Genomic DNA, 25,768 nt, shown 5'->3' with positions numbered 1-25,768 from the left:
GTGACAAGGACGACATGATTAGATGTTGGTGAAGATCCGGATTCGGAATTCGGATTCGTTTGCAGTGCATTGTTTGTTGACGAGGGGAAAATCCTGGAACAGTGAGTTCACGTTATCTATCATCGTTTGTGTCAGTTCAGCTGCACTTGCGAAAAATGATGCTTGTGCAGAAGCAGAGTAATGAAAGCAAGGCTCAATAAATGCCTCTATTATGGAAAATATCTGCAAGAAGTTGGAATTTTAACCGGGATTTTTTTACCGAGAAATTGCGTCAGTCAATTTATCTCGGGACCGTCCCGAGACCGTCTCGAAAGCCGAAACCGCCGGGATTTCGTCCCGGTCTCGGCTCGGTTGACAGCCCTACCGCCGAGGATATGGGGGAGGACTTGACCACGGCCGAGTCTCTGGGTGCTCCTGAAGTGGACTCGGCTTCCGGCCTGACTGCTGCTACCGCTGCCCGGCCACGGCCTGAACGGTACGCGAAGTGTTATTTTTGTGGCAATCGGCAGCACCCCAGATTAGAATGCCCGGCTCGGGAGGCAATATGCCATCTGTGCTCCACCAAGGGCCATTTCGCGAAGGTCTGCAAGAAGTCTGCGCGAGGTACGCGAGCCCGCGCGGCCTTGAATGGGCTTATCGCTGAGCCAACGGACTGCGCACCGAGCGGAGCGCCCCACCCGGCCTTGATGAGCGTATCCCCTCCTCGTGGGCCCCTGGCTGCACGCTCGACCTTGGCGGGGGACATCGGGCTGCCTAAACAACTGGCGCGACCACGACCGGCCGCGGAGCGATCGGCCTTGGCTGGCGTCCGGACGCCCACCTCAAACAAGCAACGAGGTACTGCTTTGCAAACTCCTCTGGATTCGCAGCGAACGCTGCATGGGACTCGAGCGCCATCTGACGGCGGCTTTTACGAATTACACGCTACCGCACCAGCTCATGGAACGGTGGATGGCAGTGATCCTCTACGCGACTCGAGCGCCCTCTGACGGCGGCTCTTACAAATTACACGCACTTGCTCCAGCACAGCCAACTATGCGCTTGTCACGAGGGTCCTCCACAGGCTGCCCAAACGACCGGCAAACTGCAGCCGGCGTGGGAACGTCCTCTGACAGTGGTTTTTACGATTTACATGCTCCTGCTCCAGCGCGGCCAACTATGCGCTTGTCACGAGGATCCTCCACAGGCTGCCCGAACGACCGGCAAACTGCAGCCGGTGTGGGAACGTCCTCTGACAGTGGCTTTTACGATTTACATGCTCCTGCTCCAGCGCGGCCAACTATGCCCTTGTTACGGGGGTCCTCCACGGGCTGCCCGAACGACTGGAAAACTGCAGCCGGTGTGGGATCCACTCGCGAGGCGCGATCTTCTCGCCCGGACGGCACAATACCTGCCGGGTCTTCCGGCCTTGCGCAGGCCATCATTCCGCTCAAGGTCGAGGGCGTTTTTGCGCAAGCCTTAATCGACACGGGGTCTACGGATAGTTTTATCGATCAACGACTAGTGCATCAACATGGGTGGCCGGTTCTCGGGACTACACGACGGATCTTCATGGCCTCCCAAGGACTTCGGCTGAGCACAAAAGGGGCATGTCGATTGAAACTTGTGATAAAGGGACGCATGTTCCCAGACGTGTATCTCATGGTATTACCTGCGTTATGTGCCGACGTTCTGTTAGGACACGATTTCCTTAAGCGACATGGATGTTTGGAAATGGACTTCGGTGGGCCGGACACGCTTGCTGTGTGCGCCCTCGCTCAGATGGACGTGGAGCCTCTCTCGCTGTTCCCCAACCAGACCACTGATTGTACCCCTGTAGCCGTAAAATCACGGCGCTACTCTCGCGTAGACGCGCAATTCATTGCGGAAGAAACGGCCCAGCTCATAAAGGACGGTATTATAAAACCCAGTCGGTCGCCGTGGCGGGCCCAAGTCTTAGTGGTGCGAAGTGAGGCCCATCGCCGGCGCATGGTAATCGACTACTCACAGACGATTAATCGTTTTACACAGCTGGATGCCTACCCCTTACCGGGGATGGATGCACTGGTACGCCAGGTGGCCCTGTACTCCGTTTACAGCACTCTCGATCTGCGTAGTGCGTATCATCAGGTCCCCATCTCTAGGGCTGATCGCGTCTATACAGCCTTTGAATCGGGTCAACGGTTGTACCAGTTCACTCGACTCCCTTTTGGGGTAACTAACGGGGTCGCATGTTTTCAGAGGGCTATGGATGACCTCGTTACGAAGGAGAACTTGACCGATGTCTTTGTCTATCTGGACAATCTTACGGTTTGTGGGTATGACCAGGGGCATCACGACGCTAATCTGAAGCGCTTCCTCGAGGTCGCGCAGAAATATCGCCTAACCATGAATGAGGCTAAGTGTCGTTACTCTCTACGCACGGTAGATCTTCTGGGGTACACCGTGACCCATGGCTCTGTCTCTCCGGATAAGGAGCGTCTGCGACCTTTGCTCGATATGGCTCCGCCTAGCGATCGGGCTTCGCTGAAACGCGCTCTTGGGCTGTTCGCCCACTATTCAAAGTGGGTGCAAAATTTCTCCGTGAAGCTCCGCCCCCTCGTGGCCTGCGACACGTTCCCCATGGGCCCGGCCGCCATGGCGGCCTTCGGGGGCCTTAAAGCCGACATCGCTGGAGCCGCTGTAGCGACAATTGACGAGAGTGCATCTTTCGTCTTGGAAAGTGATGCCTCGGATCATGCGATAGCGGCGACTCTCTCCCAAGGGGGGCGCCCAGTGGCTTTCTTTTCGCGGACTCTCACCTCCGCTGAGCGGAGGCATTCGTCTGTCGAAAAGGAAGCGTACGCGATCGTCGAATCAATTCGGCGATGGCGGCCGTACTTGCTCGGGCGGTGTTTCCAAATCGTCACGGACCAACAAAGCGTTGCATTCATGTACGACACCTTACATGCTCAACGCATTAAGAATGAGAAAATCACTCGCTGGCGTATCGAACTCGCCGACTTCTGCAACACCATCAAATACCGCCCAGGGAAGGATAACCTGGTCGCCGACGCCTTATCGAGGCCGGCCACTTGCGCGGGGGTTGTAACTTTGGAGGGACTGCGCGCTTGCACGGCACTATGTGTCATCCCGGGGTGGCGCGTTTCGCGCATTTTGTGCGCAGTGGTAATCTGCCGTACTCGATTGAGGACATCCGCCGGATCTGCCGTGATTGCACTATCTGTGCGGAGCTCAAACCGCGTTTTTACAACCCTCCTATGGGGACGCTGGTTAGGGCTACTAGACCGTGGGAGCGATTGGCGATGGACTTCAAAGGGCCGCTGCCGGTGTCGAGTAACTCTCGTTATCTGCTCACTATCGTTGATGAGTATTCGCGATTCCCCTTTGCTTTTACGTGCGGGGATATGTCGGCTGCCACGGTTATACGGTGCCTGCAGAATTTGTTTTCTATGTTTGGGTATCCGGCCTACGTGCATACCGATCGGGGTGCGGTGTTCCTGTCTCAGGAGGTGAGGGGCTACTTGCTCCAAAATAATGTCGCTTCGAGCTACACCACCCCGTACCGGCCCCAGGCGAATGGGCAGATCGAACGCTTTCATGGGATTATATGGAGGGCCGTCATGCTAAGCCTCAGGTCGCTACCTGCGGCTCGAAACTCGATCCGGGCTCTCCTATGTACAGCCACCAACCAGACTCCTCACGAAAGACTGTTCCACCACCCTAGAAGCTCGGGTAGTATCCAATCTTTACACCAGCTGGCTCGCTGAGCCGGGGCCGGCCTATCTCAAACGAGCGGTTCGCGCTAGCAAGTACGACCCCCTTGTTGATAAGGTGCGGGTACTCCAGGCTAATCCCGAGCATGCTCGTGTGATAACGGCAGACGGACGCGAGTCTACTGTCTCTGTACGCCATCTCGCCCCTTGTGGGGTCGACGACAGGGATATCGACGAACCAATCTACGAGTCTATGGACTCTACCGAAGATTCCTCTATGGAACTACTGCCGTCACTACCGTCGTCGCCCACCCCCTTGCCTGATGGCTCTGGGGTGCCCCCTCCGACACCCACCTCCGGCAGCTATTCCGACGCGGGGGACTCCGGGCTTGGGGACGCCGTACCCGGTAGTCTCCGGACACGAACTGGCAGGGTAGTTTGCCGCCCCGACCGCTACGGGTGGACCGACTGACGTGGATTGACGTACCCCATTCGATCATTGCTGACGCTTGCTTGCGACCTGCCTAGCGGCAGTATAGTTTTAACGGCGGGGAGAATGTAGTGAAATTATACTGAAGGTGAACCCGGGAGTGCTCGCTTATCCCACTAAAGGGGCGTCTATAAGACCCGGGACAACCGCGGCACAAGGACACTCCAGCGACACTTACTGTGACATATAGTCCTGTAGTTTGAATGGTATGTACGCACCTATATGCTGGACTTGCTTGCTTTGCCTATTGATATCGGTCATTTCCCATGTAATACTCCGATTCTGATGTCTATTGCATGAATGTATTTTACAGGATGTTACCACAGATCTAAATGATATTAAACCTACCCAAGGTACAAGTCGTGTCTGTGGTTGATTTTCACGACAATGAGCATGAAGGAAAGAAAGAAAACCAGAGAATTGTGTAAGGAGGTCAGACACAAGATTGTAGCTAAGCATGGACAATCTCAAGGCTACAAGTCCATCTCCAGGGACCTTGATGTTCCTGTGTTCACCGCACGCAATGTTATAAGGAAGTTTAAGGCCCATCCAATCTCCCTGGACGTGGCAGCAAGATAAAACTTGATCAAAGATTGCAGCAAAGGATTTATCAAATGGTGGAGAAAGCACCTCGATCAACTGCCAAACAGATTCAAGCTTACCTTCAGACACAAGGTACGACAGTTTCAACTAGCATCATCCGGCGCCAACCCAATGAAAGGGGGTTCTCTGGTAGGAGACCCAGGAGGACCCTCACTGCTGAGAGAGACATAAGAAAGCCTGACTGGAGTTTGCCGAAACACACCTGAACAAGCCCAAATCCTTCTGTCGACAGATGAGACTAAATTAGATCTTTTTGGTAAAACACATCATCTCTATGTTTACAGAAAACAAAATGAAGCCTTCAAAGAAAAGAACATCTTCCCTACAGTCAAACATGGAGAGGTTCAGTGATGTATTTGGGTTGCTGTGCTGCCTCTGGCACTGGGTGCCTTGGATGTGTGCATGGCATCATGAAATCAGGAGATTACCCTGGCATTTTGGAGTGCAATGTTCTACCCAGTGTCAGAAAGCTGGGTCGCCGTCGAAGGTCATAGGTCTTGCAGCAGGACAATGACCCCAAACACACTTCAAAAAGCACCCAGCAATGGTTCAAGACAAAACGCTGGACTGTTCTGAAGTGGCCAGCAATGAGTCCAGATCTAAATCCCATTGAACACCTGTGGGGAGATCTGAAAACAGCAGTTGGGAGAAGGCAACCTTCAAATCTGGGAGAACTGGAGCAGTTTGTGCAAGAAGAGTGGGTCAAACCGCCAGAAGAGAGGTGTAGGAAGCTCATTCATGGCCATAGGAAGCACTTGACTGCAGTTATTTTGTCCAAAGTCTGCGCTACCAAATATTAAGTCCCGGGTGTCAATAATTTTGTCAATGATATTTCTTTTTATTTTCTGATTTAAAATGATATATTAAGTTCTGAATCAAAATGAAAGGTTCTGTAATATTAACAGTGAAATAAAGAATTGTGGAGACCAAATACTTTTGTCTATTTCGACTTCTTTTTCCGAGAATTTCCGAGTTACTTGAAAAAAGTACAAGGGTTCCAATATTTTTGGCCACGACTGTAAATGACATGGCGGAACAGGGCATCAACCTGATCCAAAAATACGAGACATTGACGAAAGACGAAGAACAGAAACAGTTCCTTCTTCGACTGGTGGCAAATCACAGAAAAAAAGCTCCCCACTCCATCAAAGGCAGCTCTGTCATAGTTTTTCAAGTGAATGGTTGTTTTATGTTACGTGGGACCTCTGATTTATGAGTGAAACATGGGGCGACCCCTAAATAATGTTTTTTGTGAAAAAAGATTCGTGTGCTTTTCATTTACGTATAAAGGAATAAAAATAACCTTAATGGAAAAAGGAAATTTGTTCCTTTGTTTTTTTTGGACCACCCTACTATATGGCTTTGTTCAGGCACAGATAATTTTCGTAAATGCCACAAAGCCAAGTTTGATTTTAACAATTTCTTCAGCAGATCATTCTTACCTTTCAGTTTCAAGAAGTTAGGAATTGCTTATATAGCAGAGCAATGAATCGTTGCAAAACTGAACTTTGACTGAGCCATTTGAAATTGCTTAAATAAGAAATATCAGAATAGTTTGTTTCAATGCCTTCCTGCAGAGCACAGAACTGCCAATGAAGCAAGTGCCTGGAGCAAATAAGCTGGCAACTTTTACCATGTGTGATATGATGTTTTACAACTCATCAGTGATTTTCAACTTGTAACCGAGACTCTGTTGATGTATGATGCAGTGAAGTGTAGGACTGGTCCGACCGAGATGCTTCTTTAGAAGTGCAATGAAGCCTCCCTGCTGAAGGTCCAATCAATGAAGTAACACTTGAATGGGGATCTCGCGAGATCTTGATCGGGGTGGTCACGGATTTTCGAAGCTGTTCCACGATCTTCACGCATGCTCGAAGCTAAGTCATTGTCACATTTGTATTCTTGTCTAAACTGTTTGTCTTACGTGTGTGTACCTTTTAAGTGTCCCTCGGAAGTTTTATCGCGGTTAATCTTTCATACCTGTAAAAAATAGTCGAGTATCTCGTGCCACGCGCGGCCTAGTTGTTGAAGCTTCCGACCTGGAGGCTTGGTTTCTCTCCGGGCATCCAAAGTGGTTATTTTTTCATTCGTGTGTTTGTCAAATTTCAACTCGTTACTTTATCGTCCATGCTTTATTGTTTGTTTATAGTTAGTTTTGGTTTGAATTTCCTGTAACTCGTAATTAATTAATCCTGTTCTGCGCCTCGTGTGCGGCCTTGTACCCCTGTCGGTGTTTGTTAACTTAAGTCCCCTACATCATGTTTTGCTTGGCTCTCAGTTTTTCCCTTCTACACCGAACGTAATACTCTCTGTCTAACGTTTTAAATCCCCACCCCACCCCACCCCCCCCCCCCAAAAAAAAAACAACATTTATTTTTCCTTTCTCCACGTGTGCCGTTGTCTCATCCTGTACTTTCTGTCCAGGTGTATCGCGGTGCTTTTCGCCCCGCCCCCATTATCTCCTTGCCATCCACCTTTTGCCCTGTTCACGTGACTCGTGGTGGTCCCTCTCGGCCCTCCCCCCGTTGGTATTTTGTGCATATAAGATTGTTCACGGTTCTGTTTAAATATTATTTTAAATATGTTTAACCTTTCCCCTTCAGTGGTTTATTCAGTGGTATATTACAACACGCTGTTTTTCTTCCTATTTAAAAGGCTTTTCTCAATTTCCTCTCCAACTCATTCCACGTCAAAAAAAAGAAATTCAATATCTTATACGTCTCCCTCACTACATGGTCTAAATTCACATTCATTCCATCCCTCCTCCATCGTTCTGAATCGGATTGCTAACTTGAAAATCACAACAAACTCAATTTGTTATCAATGTTCGTCTTTCATTAATCATCCACTTTCTAAACTCCCCTCTTGCCCCTCCCCTCCAAATCCCCCCCCTTGCACCTACACTCCTAAACTCCCCCCTTTCCCCTCCACTCTTAAACTCCCCCCTTGCCCCTCGACTCCTGAACTCCCCCCCTGCCCTTCCCCTCCTAAAGTCCCCCCTTGCCCCTCCCCTCCAAATCCCCCCCCTTGCCCCTCCACTCCTGAACTCCCCCCTTGCCCTTCCCCTCATAAACTCCTCCCTTGCCCCTCCCCTCCAAATCCCCCCCCTTGCCCCTACACTCCTAAACGCCCCCCTTGCCCCTCCACTACTAGACTCCCCCCTTGCCCCTCCCCTCCTAAACTCCCCCCTTGCCCCTCCCCTCCTAAACTCCCACCTCACTCCTCCCCTTCAAAACTCCTCCCATTCAAATCTCCCCCCATACCATTCCTCTCAAATTCTCCCTCCTCCCCCCTCCTCAAAGTTGCCTCCTCCCCACCTCGTCTCCCTGCTATCTCATGCCTCCACCCCCCCCCCCAACCTTCTACTGTCCCATGCCCCCCCTCAAACAACCCCTCACTCTGCCTCATCCCTTCACCACCAAACCTTTCATCCTCCTCATCCTTCCTTTTCTTGGAACTCTTCTGTAATCTCTGACACACTATCAACTGCTCTCCCTACCTCCCCCTCTCATCCTTCATCTTACCCTACTCCTCCCCTCCCCTGTCCTGTACCCGATGCTCCCCCTCTCTCTTCTTTAACGGTATGGACCTCAAACATCCGGGGCCTTCGCTCAAACCTGACTGATCTCTCCATACAGGTTGCTTCTGACAATCCAGACTTGATCTGCTTAACAGAGACTTTCCTCCTTCAAGATGTCTCTGATTCCTCAATATCTCTTCCTGGTTACTCCCTCTTCCGGTGTGATAGACCTGAGCCTCGTCCTGGTGGTGGGGTGGCTATCTTTATCAAAAACTCTCTTCCTCATTCTCCTTGCACTGCCCTCTCTCCTCCTCACCCCCAGGAGTACCTCTGGCTACGGCTTCCTCTCCGCTCCCACCTTTTGTTCATATGTGTTCTGTACCGTCCCCCAAACAGTGATGACTCAATTTACATTTCACTCTCTGACAACATGGACCAACTTCTATCCACTCATCCCAACTCTCTCTTCCTCATATGTGGTGACTTCAACTCTCATCATACCACCTGGTTGGGTGTGGGTTCCTCTCTCACCAGTCATGGCACCTCAGCAAAGGACTTCTGTGACTCACTGGGATTGACACAATCTGTCAATTTCCCGACCCGGATCTCAGCCAATGGAGTTTCTTCTCTTCTAGACTTGGTTATGACAAACTTCCCTGCTAATGTCTGCTGCTCTTCTTCTGCTCCAATCGGTTCTTCTGATCATGTGCTTGTCAAAGTGGACATCTCTCTGGCCATTCTCAGAGAGCCTCCTCAGCGTCGAAGAGTCTGGCATTTCACTCAGGCCGACTGGGACGGGCTTCAAGCAGCCATCAATCGTCTGGATTGGTCTCCCATCTCCACTGCCTCTGACATCAATTCTTCCTGGGAATTCTTCCAAAGCAAACTGATCTCTCTCATGCACAGATATCCCATCTCGTCTTCAGTTGTCTTACCCTTCCTCCCGTCCATGGTACACCAAATCTTGTGGTGAGGCAGTTGCCCTGAAACAACTTGCCTTTGCCTCTTGGAAGGCTAATCCAGCTGAAGGCAATCTCAGTTCCTTCCACCAAGCTCGGAACAAGTGTGTGTCTACCCTCAGGAGTGCCAGGAAGCACTATCTCTCCTCACTCAAGAACGAACTCTCAAACCTGTCTCCTTCTTCCAAATCCTGGTGGCGTCTGGTCAAATCAGTTTCTGGTGTTTGTTCCCCCTCCATCCCCTCCCTTACCTCAAATAGCCACACAGTTGACATCGCATGTGACAAAGCCGAATGCCTCAACTCTGTGTTTGCCTCAAAATCTTTAGTCCCAAACCCATCTCTCTCTGTTCCCACCTTTCCCAGTCGAACCCAACTGCTCCTGGACTCTGTGTCCTTCTCTCCTGACAAGGTGGAGGAGTTTTTGTCTAACCTCGACTCTGATTCTGCAACTGGACCAGACGGCATCAGCCCACGGGTCCTAAAATCCTGCTCTGCCACTCTATCTCACCCTCTCTCTGTTCTTTTCACCCTATCTTTTGCTCAAGGTCATCTGCCAGCATCCTGGAAATCAGCAAACATTACCGCTTTACACAAAAAAGGTGCAAAAACAGATCCTTTTAACTACAGACCAATCAGCCTGCTCCCAATTATCAGCAAAGTCATGGAATCCATCATTGCTTCGGATATGAAATCTTTCCTCTTCTCCAATGGCTTGATCTCTGATCATCAATTTGGATTCAGACCAGGTCACTCTACTCTGGACATGCTGCTTCTCCTGTCTCAACAATGGATGGAGGTCCTCAATGCCAAACAGGAAATCAGAGCTGTCTCCCTCGACATATCACGTGCCTTCGATACGGTCTGGCACCCAGCTCTGCTCACCAAACTCTACTCCTATGGTATCCATGGAAATCTCCATGCATGGCTTGCGGACTTCCTCTCTGGTCATAGTCAACGTGTGGCCCTGAATGGATTTCTCTCATCTCTCCTTCCTGTTCAGGCTGGAGTTCCCCAAGGCAGTGTGCTGGGCCCTGTGCTTTTTCTGGTCTTTATCAATGATCTCTCCGACTCTCTGGAAAATCCTCTCTATCTCTTTGCTGATGACTCCACTCTCTGCCGCTCCATTCCTCTTCCCTCAGCTCGGCAGTCTGCAGCCTCCTCACTCTCTGAAGACCTGGACAAAATCACAGACTGGTCAAACAAGTGGAACATGTCTTTCAATCCTGACAAATCTCACACTCTTACTATGTCTCTCCGAAAAGATCGACTGGACAACCCTCCCATCTACTTTCTCAACAATCCTCTCCAAGAAGTTCTGTCGCTCAAGCTTTTGGGTCTCACTATCTGCCATTATCTTTCTTGGGAAAACCACATTTCCAAGCTGGCCTGCAAAGCCAGTCGCCGACTGGGCATCCTCCGTCGTGCGAAGTCCTTCCTAGACACACCTGAGCTCCTCACCACATACAAGGCTTTCATCCGCAGCTCAATGGAATACTGTTCTCCCCTATGGGCTGGTGCTCCTGCCTCACACCTAGCTCGGCTTCACGCTGTTGAAACCAAAGCTTTCAGAATCATTGGAATCTCCCGCGATGAAGCTATCTCTGAGGGCCTTTCACTCACTCACCGCAGGCAGGTAGGTGGTCTTTCTGTCTTCTACCGACTCCTCTCCGGCCTTGCTCCCCCAGCTCTCTCTGTGCTCTGTCCCCCAAATATTCCTACAGGTCGCACAAGATCTGCCAGCAAGCCTCTGATGGTTAAACTGCCAAAATCTCGGCTCTCTGCTCACCTTTACTCCTTCATTCCTCTTTTCTCCCGCCTCTGGAACAAACTCCCACACTCTCTTCAATCCCACTCCTCCCTCCAGGTCTTTAAAACAGCTGTCCACCACCATCTCTTATCTTCCCCCATCCAAAACCTTGATCTTTTCTACCCCCACTAATTCACCCCAGATCCACCTTGTTTGTAATTCCAACTTCTTTCCTGGTAGTCCTGGCAGTGTCCATATGTTTTATGCCTCTCCCACCCCCTTTCCCATGCCTCCCCCCCAAAGCCCTCTCCCTCCCACAGATCTCTCGATGTCTCTCGGTTCCTGCTCTCAAATGTTGTGTTTGTGTCCTTCCCCCTCTCTCCCCATCTTGTCTACCGCTCCCGATGCTTTTTGTTTTATGTGTCGGTTTGTCGGTTATGTGTCGGTTTGTCGGTTTGTCTTTCTGTGTGATAAATGTTCGCTCCTCCACGAGCCTCGATCTTGTATACAAAAAAAAAAAAAAAAAAAAAAAAACACACCATCAGTGGTGAAAGATGCAAGTGCATCCAAATTTGGTTTGAATTTCTCTCCAGTCTCCAAAATGTCTTGAGCCTTCATTGAACATCTGGATCATCAGCTAAATTCGGGCTGTGGTCGAGGTTTGTACAAAAAAAAAACCGAGCTGAGAACCGAGAGAGCAGTGAGAGAAAGAGCAGAAAACAGAGAGCAGAGAAGAAAAAAAAGGTACCTCATTCAATATTGATCTGGATCATCAGCAAGGTGCCTTCTCTCATCAAGGTTAAGATACTTCAATCCCAGAACCTATCCGAATGGTGGGTCCTCAATCTTAGTCGTGTCCGAAAGTCATATAATTAGGTGGAGAGATCGAGATGGAGAGAGCCATTCCTCCTGGATTTCAAAACTGCTCAAAATCGACTACATCCAAAAACAAATGCAAAATTGGGCAGCATCTCCAATATCTGTGGACTCGTCCACTTCAACACTAAGATCCATACAAAACAGGACTTTTTTCAGACAGCCATTTGACCATGACCTTAAACTACGAGGGGTATGATGGAAAGCAAGCGTAAATGTGCCTTATACTCTCGAGTCTAAGCTATCAAGAGAGGACAATTGTGTTCAGACCGATTGGACAAAAATTAATTGTGTTATGGGAAAGAATTGTCCAATCGAGATAGACCCAATGATGATGATGATGATGATGGTAAAGAATGCAAAAAACATTTATATAATTAGGTAAATTAAAAAAAAAATAGCTCCTCAAAATTAGGTCAAGGTCAAAAAAATTGTCAACCCCACATACAGTACCTTCTATTCACATCATTGATGGGAACTTTCATTCCGAAAGTCCCAACTGGCTCTGAGATACAGCTCAGATATTGGGAGAAAAAAAGGAAGAAATAAAAAACCGTAAATGGTGAATAGGGGTCTAAGAAACTCTGAGGTATGATTAAAAATTGGAGGAACAAGCGTTACGCCTAGGTCCCCCGTCGGTGAAGTGATGTGAGTTGACAAAGCGGAGGACGCAAGGTGGCTATCTTGGATTTTGACGTGGTGACCCAATTTTCAATAGCGTTCTCCCTTATGCGTAGATACACCCACACACCAGATTAGAAGTTAGTAGTTCATTTATTTTTCAAGATATTTCACTCACAAGGTTCAGACATATATATGGTGGCGGCCATCTTGTATTTTGACGTGGCGACCCAATTTTCAATAGCGTTCTTCCTTATCCCTAGATACACCCACACACCAGATTAGAGGTTGGTACTTCGCTTATTTTTCAAGATATTCCGCTCACAAGGTTCAGACATAGATGGCGGTGGCCATCTTGGGATTTGACGTGGCGACCCAATTTTCAATAGCGTTCTTCCTTATGCCTATATACACCCACACACCAGATTAGACGTTAGTAGTTCGTTTATTTTTCACGATATTTCGCTCACAGGGTTCAGACATATATATGGTGGCGGCCATCTTGGATTTTGACGTGGCGACCCAATTTTCAAAAGCCTTTTCCCTTATGCGTAGATACACCCACACACCAGATTAGATGTTAGTAGTTCGTTTATTTTTCACGATATTTCGCTCACAGGGTTCAGACATATATATGGTGGCGGCCATCTTGGATTTTGACGTGGCGACCGAATTTTCAACAGCGTTCTTCCTTATGCCTAGATACACCCACACACCAGATTAGAAGTTGGTACTTCGCTTATTTTTCAAGATATTCCGCTCACAAGGTTCAGACATACATGGAGGCGGCCATCTTGGATTTTGATGTGGCGACCCAATTTTCAATAGCGTTATTCCTTGTGCCTAGATACACCCAAACACCAGATTAGAAGTTGGTACTTCGCTTATTTTTCAAGATATTCCACTCACAAGGTTCAGACATACATGGCGTCAGACATACATGGCGGCGGCCATCTTGGATTTTGACGTGGGTTGCACCCACACACCAAATTAGAATTCGGTCCTTCGCTTACGCACGCATGCACGCACGTCGCACGCAGGTTCGCACGCACGGAGGGGAAAACCATAGTCCCCCTTTCGTTCCGCGGTGCGATGGGGGACAACTAATTGTAGAAACAAACTCCACAACAGGTATCAGCCTCCCCTATCCTCTTGGAGAATAGAAGAAGATGAAGAGAGGAAGAAGAAGATGAGTATAAGAAGAAGAAGATGAAGAGAAGAAGAAGATGATGAAGAGAAGATGAAGAAGGAGAAGAAAAAGATGAAGAAGGAGAAGAAGAAAAAGAAGAAGAAGAAGAAGCAGAAGCAGAAGAAGAGGAAAAAGAAGAAGACGCCGAACACTCCTTTTTGCATCTTCAGAAGCATAGGTCTGCAAAAGCAGTTTCCTAGGCTAGTGGGCACAATCCTGGATAAGTCACCACTCTGACACAGGCTCTATCAGAGTATAGGAGAGACTTGATTGAAATAAATACTTTCATAACTAATTTTTTTTTTTTATATTATACCACCACACCACATTACATGACACGACATGACAAAAAATGCATTATTCTGAAAACAGAAAACAAAATGCTGCTTGCGGCATTAATCACACCAGTTGCAAAACAGGGACCGAAAAATTCAACACCAAATCTTAAATAAATACATCTGTTGCACATAATTATGTGGCATATTCTTCATGACATTTTTCTATCAGTTCCTCAGAGAACATTAATGACTGTAGGCACAAATCGATAAGTAAAAGTGTAAAGAAAACATCAAATTGAGGCGGCAAGATGAAATACAAAATTGTTCTTTATCCTGCACCCTTTGATATTTGCAATTAGATATAAAGAGTTATCATACATCACTTCATTTGGATGGAAATGACTGAGTAACGAGTTGTGCCTGAAACTCAGAATGTTGTGTTACATCTTCAACACAGTTTAATGAGCCTATCACAATGTACCTTGCTCCTCAGAGAAGGGCTTCCCACGTTGCTTGAGAAAGCGGCCAACCTCACCATTGTGACACATCTCTAGGACGAGGTACACATAGTGTCGATCCTCAAAGTAGTTGTACAACTGTGGGGAAGGCAAATAGTGGAAAGTTGTATTTATGGTACATTACTTACACTTATTTCTCACTCCATTCTCGACAGGAAACGTCCTCCACTTTTATCCTTCCCTTAAACTGATGTCAGTTGGGATTGAAGAAAATAAAAGGCAGAAAAGGAAAACATTTTTGGTACATGCCATGCAAAATAAATTATAAATCAAAATAAATAAAAATGCATGCATTCTTATTAATTGACCAAATATATGAACTAATCACGAAACAGCGATAAAGAAATCATCAGTGTCAGGTTTATATTTTAAATAACAAATAATATGGATGCAAAAATTAATCTATCTATAATTCCAGTAATCTCTGTGTGTATGTGTGTGTGTCTGTGTGTGTGTGTGTTTGTCTGTGACCGCTGTTTCTCGACAACCACGGGTCCGATATACTTGAAACTTGCCAGGTATATTGCTGGGGACCTGAGGATGTGCCTTTTCAAGGTTTGAAATTAATCGGACAAGTGGTTCCCAAGGTATGGTCACCGTACTCGCAAGCCGTTCGCTTTGGCTTTGCGAATGGACCAAACCATTTCATGTAAATAGAGGGGGGGGGGGGGTTCTACCATACTCGCAAGCCGTTCGCTTTGGCTTTGCGAATGGACCAAACCATTTCATGTAAATAGAGGGGGGGGGTTCTGTGGTCGTTACTGCCACGTGGTTTCAAAGTTTTTTTTTGTTGTTGTTTGCACGCATGTTTTTTTGCACCCACGTACGGGCACGCCCTAGTAATATTAATAATAACAATAAACCAAACCCAATAATGGCGTAAGTCTGGAACAAATACCTACTCCACAAAAAAAGCAGATAAATACTAAACATCTGCTAAAAACTTGAGTACCAGTTCACTGGTAATTCCCTGTTTGTCGTAAAAGGCGACAAAAAGGGTTGGCGGCAGGAAGGGCATCCGGCCGTAAAACATTGCTTCAAAAAGGGGACCAACAAAAACAACAACAACCACGGTGCCCGAAAAAGGCCAACCCCCGCTTTGTGGGGAAAAATGGCCTCTAAAGGTGTTTTGTTTTTTTTTGCTAAAAACTAACTGAAAATAACGTGTTTTTAAATTGCACAAAAAATTGCATTCACTTTTTGTCAAAATAAAACTATAAAAAAAGGCATTTCTAAAAGGTGTGTGTCAAGAACAAAGTGGGCTAACACAGAGGGTTGTTTTATTTTTAAAAGAATAGACAAAAGCATGGATGTCAGATGCTTGGCTGATGAAAAACAAAAACAAAAAAACACATGAAAGCATGGAAGGTATATGGCTAGAGGAATAAAAATGAAAAGTGTCAAGAGGAAACCATATGAAAAAGTAAAGCAAAAGGCTGAATAAAACAAAAGGGTTGGTGAGTTTATTGTGTTGGAACAAAGTGGAATAAGACTGAACGGCTGTACAAATACAAAAATGCATCAAAGCATGGATGTTAGATGCTTGGCCCGAGGCCTGACACCTTTTCGGTCCTGCACACCTATCTCTTACTTCCAACACAGCCGGATGCTTGAGCTGGCAGTGGATCTCCACTTCGTTGCGCACACGTTTCAGGCCACCTGCTTGTTGCATTGCACCTTTATCAATCTGCCCACACAATAAAGGATGCTCTTGAAACATGACCATTCTCTTCCCCATATAAGACAAGCAAAGTAAGCAAATATCCTACAATCATTCCATATCAGTGTTACAGTTTAATTGCTACACTGGCTTCCTTCCCAGTTTACTCTGTATTCAGTTACACTGCTCTGATAGGGCAATGCAAATTAGCTTCACAAGTCAAAATAATTAAAAAATAATTCAGTAGGTAACAGATTTAGACATATAATATTCACAAAGAGCAGAATGGTGTGGGGCAGATAAAAGAAGGAGAATTGCTTTGCAATACATGTCCCCGTACCAGGTTTCAGTTCAATATGGCAAAGAGCAATGGAAAAAGTCTGGAAAAATTACCCATGTATAATATGATGTTTTATAAGTCCAAAAAGGGCATAACTCAGTGAAAAATTGGTGAAACGCCCCTAAACTCAAACTTGTTCTGTAATCTATCATAATAAAGCCATGCACCAAGTTTCAGTTGAATATGTTAAAGGGAATGGAAAACAAATGCAGAAAACCATAGGTCGGACAGACAGACAGACAGACAAAAAAGTGAAGGGGAATGGGAAGAGGAGAAAATTCAAATTCTAAAATTGTTTATTCAATTCCACGTATCGTGACAGAATGTCAAATTCCAGATGAATTAAATCACAAAATAAAAAAACAAATATTCATCAATATTATCACATCGTCAATATTATCATCTATATTGAGTACCAGCTTGATGGGATGAATGATCCTGGTGTGCACCCCAATTTAGAATAGGTACACCGTATCCCTGCACATCGTAAGAGGCAACTAAGGGTTGGTGTCAGGAAGGGCATCCAGCCATAAAAACATTGCCTCAAAAAGGGAACCATGATTGTCATGGGGCCCGCAAGGCTAACCCCTGCTCTAGCGGGGAAAAATGGACTTAAAACGATCATTCATTCATTCATTCATTCATTATAAAAGGAGTCATGTCTGTCTGTTTGTGTGTGTGTTTGTATATTTGTCGTGTTATAACTTGAGAACGGATTAACGGATTTCAATAAATCCAACTACGGTGGATTCGGATAAAAATGCATCCAAAATCCAAATTGTGATCCAAAATTTTTTTTTTTTTTTTTATGGGTACATTGTCACGCGTGTGAAAACTGCAAATGCCAACATGTGACGTCGGTTATCCCTGCACAGAGAGCGGGATCTTCCAGGAATCCTTTTCCCCCCCCCCCCCCCCCCAAAGATTAGCCATCGCAGCAAAGATTGGTATTTCCATCAGCGAAGCGTTGGGTCTTATATTCTAGTCATAAAATAAAAACAGTCACCGACTATATGGTCCTCATCAAGGCCATGCCTTAAATAAATGAACTGCATAAAAAGAAATAAAAGAGAGATAATGTAAAGGTGAGGAGTGAAAATGAGGAGGAAACATGTATGATAAAAGATGTATGATATGTTTGTTTGTGAGAGAGAGATTAAAGGTAGCCCGGTAGCTATAGTTTGAGTGAGACAAAGTAAGACCAGCAATCCATAGACGGACAGTGCAAGACGGTTCCAGGCACCACTTTACCACTCCTAAATCCGAACAGCAGTACTACCCTGAGCGGTTGGTCTACAACCTTCTACCTAAATAATATGGTATATGCCCACCCCACCCCCCCCCCCCCCCCCCCAAATATAAATTCCTGACTTTGCTTGTGCCTGTGGGGCGCTAGTATTGACCTTTGGCCCAGGGCGCCACAAATCCGATATACGCCACTGACACCAGGTACCCCTGCTCGTATACACAACACAACAGGCATTTTAAGGCCACTTTCCCTGCAAGAGCGGGGGTTAGCCTTGCGGTCCCCATGACAATCCTCTCCAAATTGTCATGGTTCTATTTTTGAGGCAATGTTTTTATGGCCGGATGCCCTTCCTAACGCCAACCCTTTGAGTCGCCTCTTACGACACGCAGGGATACAGTGTACCTATTCTAAACCGGGGTACACACCGGTATGGAATGCTCCGGTATGGTGCTCGTATGGAATAAAATATTGATGCTTGTAAGAAGTTACACTGTGAGTCAGTTTTGATATTGTCGTGTCACCGGTGATTAAGATCACGGGCGCCAGAGAGCCGAACAATTTTAACTCCGAGGCGGTCAAGCCGAAAATTGGCAGTCAGACCGTAGTGCACGGGCGAAGGAAACCAGGGTGCTTACCTGCACGGACGAAAGCCACGGGGTTTATTCCTCAAACCCACAAACACAGAAAAGAGACAAGGAAAATCAGCAATACGACGATGAAAAATGCCACAATAAGAAATTTAATGAAATAAAGGTAAGACCATAAAAATGAATGCCGAGGTAAAACTACAAATCTAACTCGAGGGACCCTCCACGCTAACACAAATACGGACAAGGGGAAAGATAAAAGAAAAATAAATGTTCTTAGTCGGCCGACACTCAGCACCGGCCTCAACGAGGACTTTTGGACGCTTGGTGGTCGTTGAATGGGTCCGCTCGGTTGGCAAAAGGACCGAGCGTCGACGCGTCCGCAATGGCGCCGGTCAACCATGCGAGCACCCCGAGCCTCGAAGAGGCAGCAAGACCTCCTCCTCTCTCATTCCTCGTCAGAAAGCACAGAGTGGACACAGCTTTTTTTTTTTTTTTTGTATACAACATCGAGGCTCGTGTAAGAGCTAACATCAATCACAAAAAAAAAAACCAAAAAACAAACGGACACACAAAACATACAATAAAGGGAGCGGGAGACAAGATGGGGAGAGAGAGGGAAGCACACAAGTACAACAGCAGAGAAGAGGGACAACGGGTGATCTGTGGGAGGGAGAGGGCTTGGGGGGTGTAGGCATGGGAAGGGGGGAGGGGGAGGGGAAGAGAGGTCTAAAGCACATTGACACTGCTAGGACTTCAAGGAAAGGAAATCATAACAAGCGTTACGCCTAGGTACGACTCGGTGAAGTGATGCGAGTTGACAAAGTGGAAGATGCAAGGTGGCCATCTTGGATTTTGACGTGGCGACCCAATTTTCAATAGCGTTCTCCCTTATGCGTAGATACACCCACACACCAGATTAGAAATTAGTTCGTTTATTTTTCAAGATATTTCGCTCACAAGGTTCAGACACACATGGCGGCGGCCATTTTGGATTTTGACGTGGCGACCCAATTTTCAATAGCGCTCTTCCTTATGCGTAGATACACCCACACACCAGATTAGAAGGCAGTAGTTCATTTATTTTTCAAGATATTCCGCTCGCAAGGTTCAACACACGCACGCACACACGGACGCACACACGGACGGAGGGGAAAACCATAGTCCCCCTTTCGCTCCGCGGTGCGACGGGGGACAATAACCCCCCCCACCCCCCCACCCCCTTTCGTGTGAAGAACACGTAAAAAACCCTAAGCTCACAGTTTCCCTGCATATGTACATCGAAATGACTCCTACACGTCCACCATCCATGCTAATACTACACAACCCCATCTCCACTATGGTTTGTCATTACCTGCCCACACAAACGTAACAATATTTTATAGTTTCCACTTCCATAAGCACAAGTAAATTCGCTATTTTTGCCACTTTACAATAGCCTTTCAGCGCAGGACTAGGACTCAGAATGCCAAGGACTCGGATTCAGGACTGATAGACTCAGACAGCTTGGACTTGGTTACAATCACCAATACATGTATATTGTATATTGTATACATATGCCGAGTTTAGGTATGATTGGTCACCTGATGGGTGATATGAATTTGATTTATATTTCGAACTTTTGTCTGTTTGTTACCAACAATACTTGACTTTTTTGAGATCTTAGTGAGTACCTTTAGGCTAATGTAAAGATTTGAAAACGATCCTGGTGGAAAGTCATTTGTATTACAAAATCAGATTTCATGGTTACTTTCCCCCATTTATTATGTGCATGGAAATAGCTATTTAAACCAAATGAAAGTTACAACTTACAAGCAAATCTGTCAGTGTTGCTGAAACTGTGGGCACAATTTCCTAACCGAATAATGCAAATGCTTCAAGCTTCGATTCAAACCGATATGAAATGGTCTCACTTTGAAGGTAATCCTCAGTCTTGAGGCCACACTATGCGTGTCTGCCAAGGACATGCGTTAAAACTGTTCACTCAACAAATGTGTGTAAGAAATCATACAAAAAGATGTCTTCATTGGTTACCCCAGGGAAATAAGGCCGACATATTCTCAAATGGCCGAGCTGTTCTCAACCTCGAGGACTTCCAGGGGCTCAGGTGATTCTTAGACACTTGGCAAGGCAGACCACTCCTTGCTTCGCTCTTCTCCACAGATGTCTATTTTAATGAACCTGGCCATTTCATTTAAAGCTTAAGAGGAAACCCTGTTCAAGGTTCGTGGGTAAGGGAATGTTGTGTGTGCCCGCAGGCTAGGCAAATCTCTCGAGGAGAGAGAGAGAGTGTGTGGTCTGCACCCCCCCCCCCCCCCCCACCCATAAATAACCCTCGCCATGCCTGGAACCCAGTAGGTCAGCATGGAACTATTTCGCCTGCCTTGGAACAGGAGGTACCTGATGACCAATGAAGGTTGCAGATGACCACTGTGTGACCCCCCCCCCCCCCCCCCTCTGGCAAGAATACAGCCTAGAGTACAGTTGTGGTACTGGTGGGTGGGATGCCCAGAGGGTTGGGGGGGGGGGAGGGGGCAGCCAGATAAACCCTAAAGTGAGGACTTTGTTGGGCACTGCAGGCACCACACAGAAACCGACACCCACCACTGCATTTTAGGATGTCCCAACTATCTACTTGGAAACATGGAGTGTCAATGGGGATGCCCCGGCCTTACAAGAAGCTGGAAATGTTTATATTGTGATGCTTACAGTGATGTATGCGAATGCTGCGCTCAGTCATCTGAGACTCCATACGTGCTCTGCAGGGAATAGTGACTGCAAAATTCGTTAGTGGAGATTGAACATTAGGAATTGGCTAAGCTGATTCTTGCAGAGTGGTGACGTGGTCAATTAGGTGTGTTTCTTTTTAGGAAATGCTAAATTGTCTGTTATGGTAGGCCTGGTATGGTGTTTCAGTCGCATCTTCCCTTCCCACCCAAGAAGCTGAGGATTTCAAGTGGAACTGAGGAATGAAATTTTTGCAATGTTGCTTTGAACTGTGTATGTATGTATGTATGTATGTATACAACAACAACAACATGCATTTTAAAGGCCATTTTCCCTGCTAGAGCGGGGGTTATGTATGTATGTATGTATGTATGTATATATATATATATATATATATATATATCGTTGCGGATATGAGGATTGTATTTTTTTGATTGTGTTGTATTGTATAGTAAATGGTTGTGAATTATTGGTTTAGTCTGAGCCCTCCTTGCTCCAGTCTGTTGTATAAAGGTCAAAGGGCGTTCCGGTAGTTAATTCCATAAAGCATACATTGAAGGACACTATAATACCCTTGTTCAGTAGCTTATATCCTTATTCAGTGTATTAGGTTATAGTCCAGGCATTTTACGCAAATAAAAAGGGTCAACCTCACACTAATTGCAACAGAAGCAAACTCAACTGATTTTGTATCCTCAATATGTTCTGAATGAGGAAAAAAAAGTGTTAAGGAATTGTATGGGTGGAAAGTTTTGAAAAATGCATAAATATGATCCTACCCAAAAACCGATTTTTAGCCCTTTCTGCTAGATTTGACAATGCTGTATTTCTTTTCCTTGAAGCAAAAAAACATCTATATAATAATAGCGTCCGCTGATTGGACAGTCGAAGGCGACAGCAAGCCGTCCGCTGATTGGACAGTCGAAGGCGACAGCAAGCCGTCCGCTGAGTGGACAATCCTGAGCATGCATTTGTGCCGGTGTCATCGATCGCGGTGTACGCTATACTAACCTCATCAGGTGGGTTTTCCATAATTTCCTCCAGCTATAATAGTTAGCTAGCTATTTATTACATTATGTTACATTGTACATATTCTGCTAACTAGTTTAAACACGCCGCGCACGCCACAACTACAGTGCTCTTTTCTGAGTTATGAACCCTCTAACATCCTCTGCACATCCCTGACTAGGATCCAGTTCCAAACATGCACGTTTTCAACCGTGCGTGCATATTTTTCAACATGCATATTTTTTTTTCCACTTTCAGGAAATGGAGGCATATGAACAGTGTGTCATTTGCAAGCAGTCTGTGGACGGAAGAGGGTCGTCAGTATCAACACTTGGAGAGAAGGGAAGTTCATCTATCAACCAGGCCAGTAAAAAAAGGGGAGACAATATTCATGCTGTACCTGGTGATAAGATACACAAAGACTGTCGCTGGACATACATTAATCCACAACAGATAGCCAAGGACACCAGGCAACAAGAGTCAGAAACAAGTACAAGCAGTGAGAGTCCTACACTAAGATCGACTACAGGGAGGTTCTCTTACAGTACTGATTGCCTGTTTTGTGGCACACCAGCTCAGTTTGGAAAAAAGAGAAAGAAGCCAAGTGAAGTCAGTGTTTTCCAAGTCAGGACAATTGAATTCAAGGACACGCTTTTGGCAACATGTCGTGCACGAGGTGATGACTGGTCAGAGACTGTGAAGGCACGGATTCTGCATATGCATGACCTACATGCAGCAGATGCAGTCTACCACCAGACTTGCAGTGTGAATTTTCGCACATACAAGCAGATACCAGTAGTGTATCAGACAAACACAGAAGACTCCAAGAGGATGAAGGCTGGTCGGCCTTTCGTTGATGAGAGGACAGCAGCATTCTTGGAGGTTGTGAAGTATATAGAAGAAAATGATGATGAGCAGATCACCATAAATGATCTAATTGACCTCATGCAGCAGAAGCTTGCACACAGTGAACATGAACCATACGGTTACACCCATATGAAGAGGAGTCTGCAAAAACACTTCGGTGAGAAGATAATATACACCGAGATCAATGGGAAACCAAACGTGGTTACCATCAGGACAACAGCCAGGGTGGTGCTGCAAGACTACTATGAGACACAGCAGAAACAAACAAACACAGAAGATCAAGAGAAGATCAAGCTTGTGCAGGCAGCTGCAAAGCTCATCAAACAAGATATCAAAGACATCGGGTTATCCTATGAGTCTTACCCAGCTCTTGATGACATAGAATCGCAAGAGGCTGGCGTCAGATTTCTTCCAGATACTCTTCGCGTGCTCCTGGAAGAACTATTTGCCGGGACCAAAACTCAAGCCAAAGTGGCGGCAATTGGACAAGCAATGATGCAGGCAACTAGTGACCACTGACCACTCACAACTTCTTGCGCGCGCGCCTTTATAGCGCCTCCGGCGATTAAGCCGCCGGCCTTCAGGACACGCCCATCAGTGTGCTCACCTCGGCCCTGGTTGGTCGCGCGACCCTCTGGCTCCGCCCTTGATGACGACGGGCGGGCACGCCTTTCTTCCCCGACCCGAGCACATGTTCAATAGTGGTTTTGGAGGGGATGTAATTGGCAAATTGAGGCTTGGCCATGACGAAAGGGGAAATGGAGGTTTTTGGGAATGGTAATGAAGAATGAAGGGAATCTATCTTATTTCACTTGGTGCAATGGAGTGTCATTTTAATGGAAGACAAAGCCTTAACCTAATACACAGAATAAGGATACAAGCTACTGAACAAGGGTATTATAGTGTCCTTCAATGTATGCTTTATGGAATTAACTACCGGAACGCCCTTTGACCTTTATACAACAGACTGGAGCAAGGAGGGCTCAGACTAAACCAATAATTCACAACCATTTACTATACAATACAACACAATCAAAAAAATACAATCCTCATATCCGCAACACTGCACCCTCCTCCCCTTAGGCACGTCCCGGGCCTATAACTTTAACTTAGTGTGACACGTAGGTGTAGTTCCCTCTACTTTTAACCTGACCCTGAGTGCGACAGTTTTAAAACATAAATAAATATGTCCCGCTGCTCCATTGCACCCTACCTAACAGACACGCCCACAGCTAACCGAATTGCGGAATGGTCTTCAAACTATACATTGACGGTGGGGAGCATTATTTACAATTGACGCTACTTTTATTTACAAAACGCAACCCAGGACCTGTGATTGTTCTTTCTGGGGGGGAGACAGTCTGCTCTGCATCGACGCACCATGAAAGCACCCAAAACGCACCAACACACCCTCAAGCACCAATCGGTGCACAGTCATCACTGTTCATCAATAAAAATAAATCAACAACCCCTAACCCTGCAGGTGGTCTCTTGCTCTTCGGCTCCCTCTGCTGGCTATTTGCTCTCTTCCAGTTGTTGTCATCTTCCTTTGCTGGCAGCTTATTTGTAATAAAACTTGCACCCAACGTGTCCATTTGTATTTATTTATGGCCCACAGGGGCCGACTATGTATGGTTCACCTGTGGGGCATCGGTGCCCTGTGGCCAAGGTCCGCCAGCAAGATTTCGGGCCTTCATGGCCGGTTCCAGCAGAGGGGCCATGCCCCAACCCATGGGGTCCATAAGTGGTGCTCGGCCACAGACATGTGGTCCATAATGTGGTGCATCGATGCAGACAGCTGGTTCTGGGAGTTCCGGGCGCACAATGGCGGACTCACGCACGCTCCCCTCGGCGCCCAGTGGCGCTCAGGTCCTCATGTGGGAGACAAAGGGGGGAAGACAGATGAGCGAGGGGTAAGGTCACAAGGGTACACATCAAACAAGGCAATGCAAGGCGAAGTGCGTACGGAGAGCGAAGTGAGAAAGCTCATCCCTACCGTACGTCACCCCCCCTGTCACCTACACTACCCTTGCCCTTACCCCATATGTACAAAATCTACACATTTACAAATTCGTCACTACTGTCGCGTCTTCCCCCAATTTCCCCTATACCAAATTCGTCTTCACAATCCCTCTCCAAAATTTGCCATCACCCAATTCATCATCGATCCTCATAAGGAGGAAGAGATGGAACATCAAGCACAATGTCACACCCACGTCATGATGCGTCTCACAATCCAAACATCTGCATCATAAAAATAACAAAAACCACCTGGCATGGTGTGGAGGTACGTCATCTCAGGTGAGTGGATGCAGATGGTGCGAGGAGATCTCCATCCTAACTGTCCTCTAATTGACTTTAATAATCTCGACACTACCCGGGGTCTTTCCCTGCCAATCCATTGGCCAACTTACACTATGGGTTCTAACAACCAATTCCCATTGACCAAACTGTGGTGCTTCTCAATTTGGGGTCTCACTCCCCCGATTCATCTCCCGGTGCCCTTGCACAATTTCTGGGCTGAGACATGTAGCTCTCCCAGCAGGTCTACCCACCTGCACACCTCCACCACTGTAGTTGCCACCCGAGCTTACCTGCTCCTTACTTAACCTATCTAACTGGGGAAGGCCCCTCCTGGCTCTGTCACCCCTCGGTGCCCTCTGGCACTGGGCTACCCGGGTCTGTCCTCCGTATCCTCGGGCCCCAACCACAACAACTCTACCGGCTCCCAGAGCCCACCTGCGGCCTCACCTGGCCGACACCCTAACAGTGGTGGAGTGCCCAAACCAACTACACACACTAACAGGCTACACGCCCAGCCATTTCCACAAC

General features: G+C 46.9%; 1 protein-coding gene across 2 annotated transcripts in view; it reads right to left on the bottom strand.

Moving 5' to 3' along the window:
- The window catches only part of PLK4 (polo like kinase 4), a 229,842-nt gene that overhangs the window by 176,118 nt on the left and 27,956 nt on the right, over positions 1-25,768 (bottom strand). The window contains exons 3-4 of one of the 2 annotated variants that reach the window (XM_078774357.1): positions 16,079-16,185; positions 14,462-14,576 (exon numbers count right to left, since the gene is read on the bottom strand). In XM_078774357.1, the coding sequence (XP_078630483.1) occupies positions 14,462-14,528 (67 nt within the window). In that variant the 5' untranslated portion in view covers positions 14,529-14,576; positions 16,079-16,185. The remainder of the gene's footprint in view (positions 1-14,461; positions 14,577-16,078; positions 16,186-25,768) is intronic. The other variant, XM_068112343.2, reaches the window with a different exon arrangement.

This window comes from Myxine glutinosa, chromosome 1 (assembly GCF_964187855.1).
Source record: "Myxine glutinosa chromosome 1, kmMyxGlut1.1, whole genome shotgun sequence".
NCBI lineage: Eukaryota > Metazoa > Chordata > Myxini > Myxiniformes > Myxinidae > Myxine > Myxine glutinosa.
The sequence above is the reverse complement of the archived record's forward strand: the minus strand, read 5'-3'. Positions and strand labels throughout refer to the sequence as shown.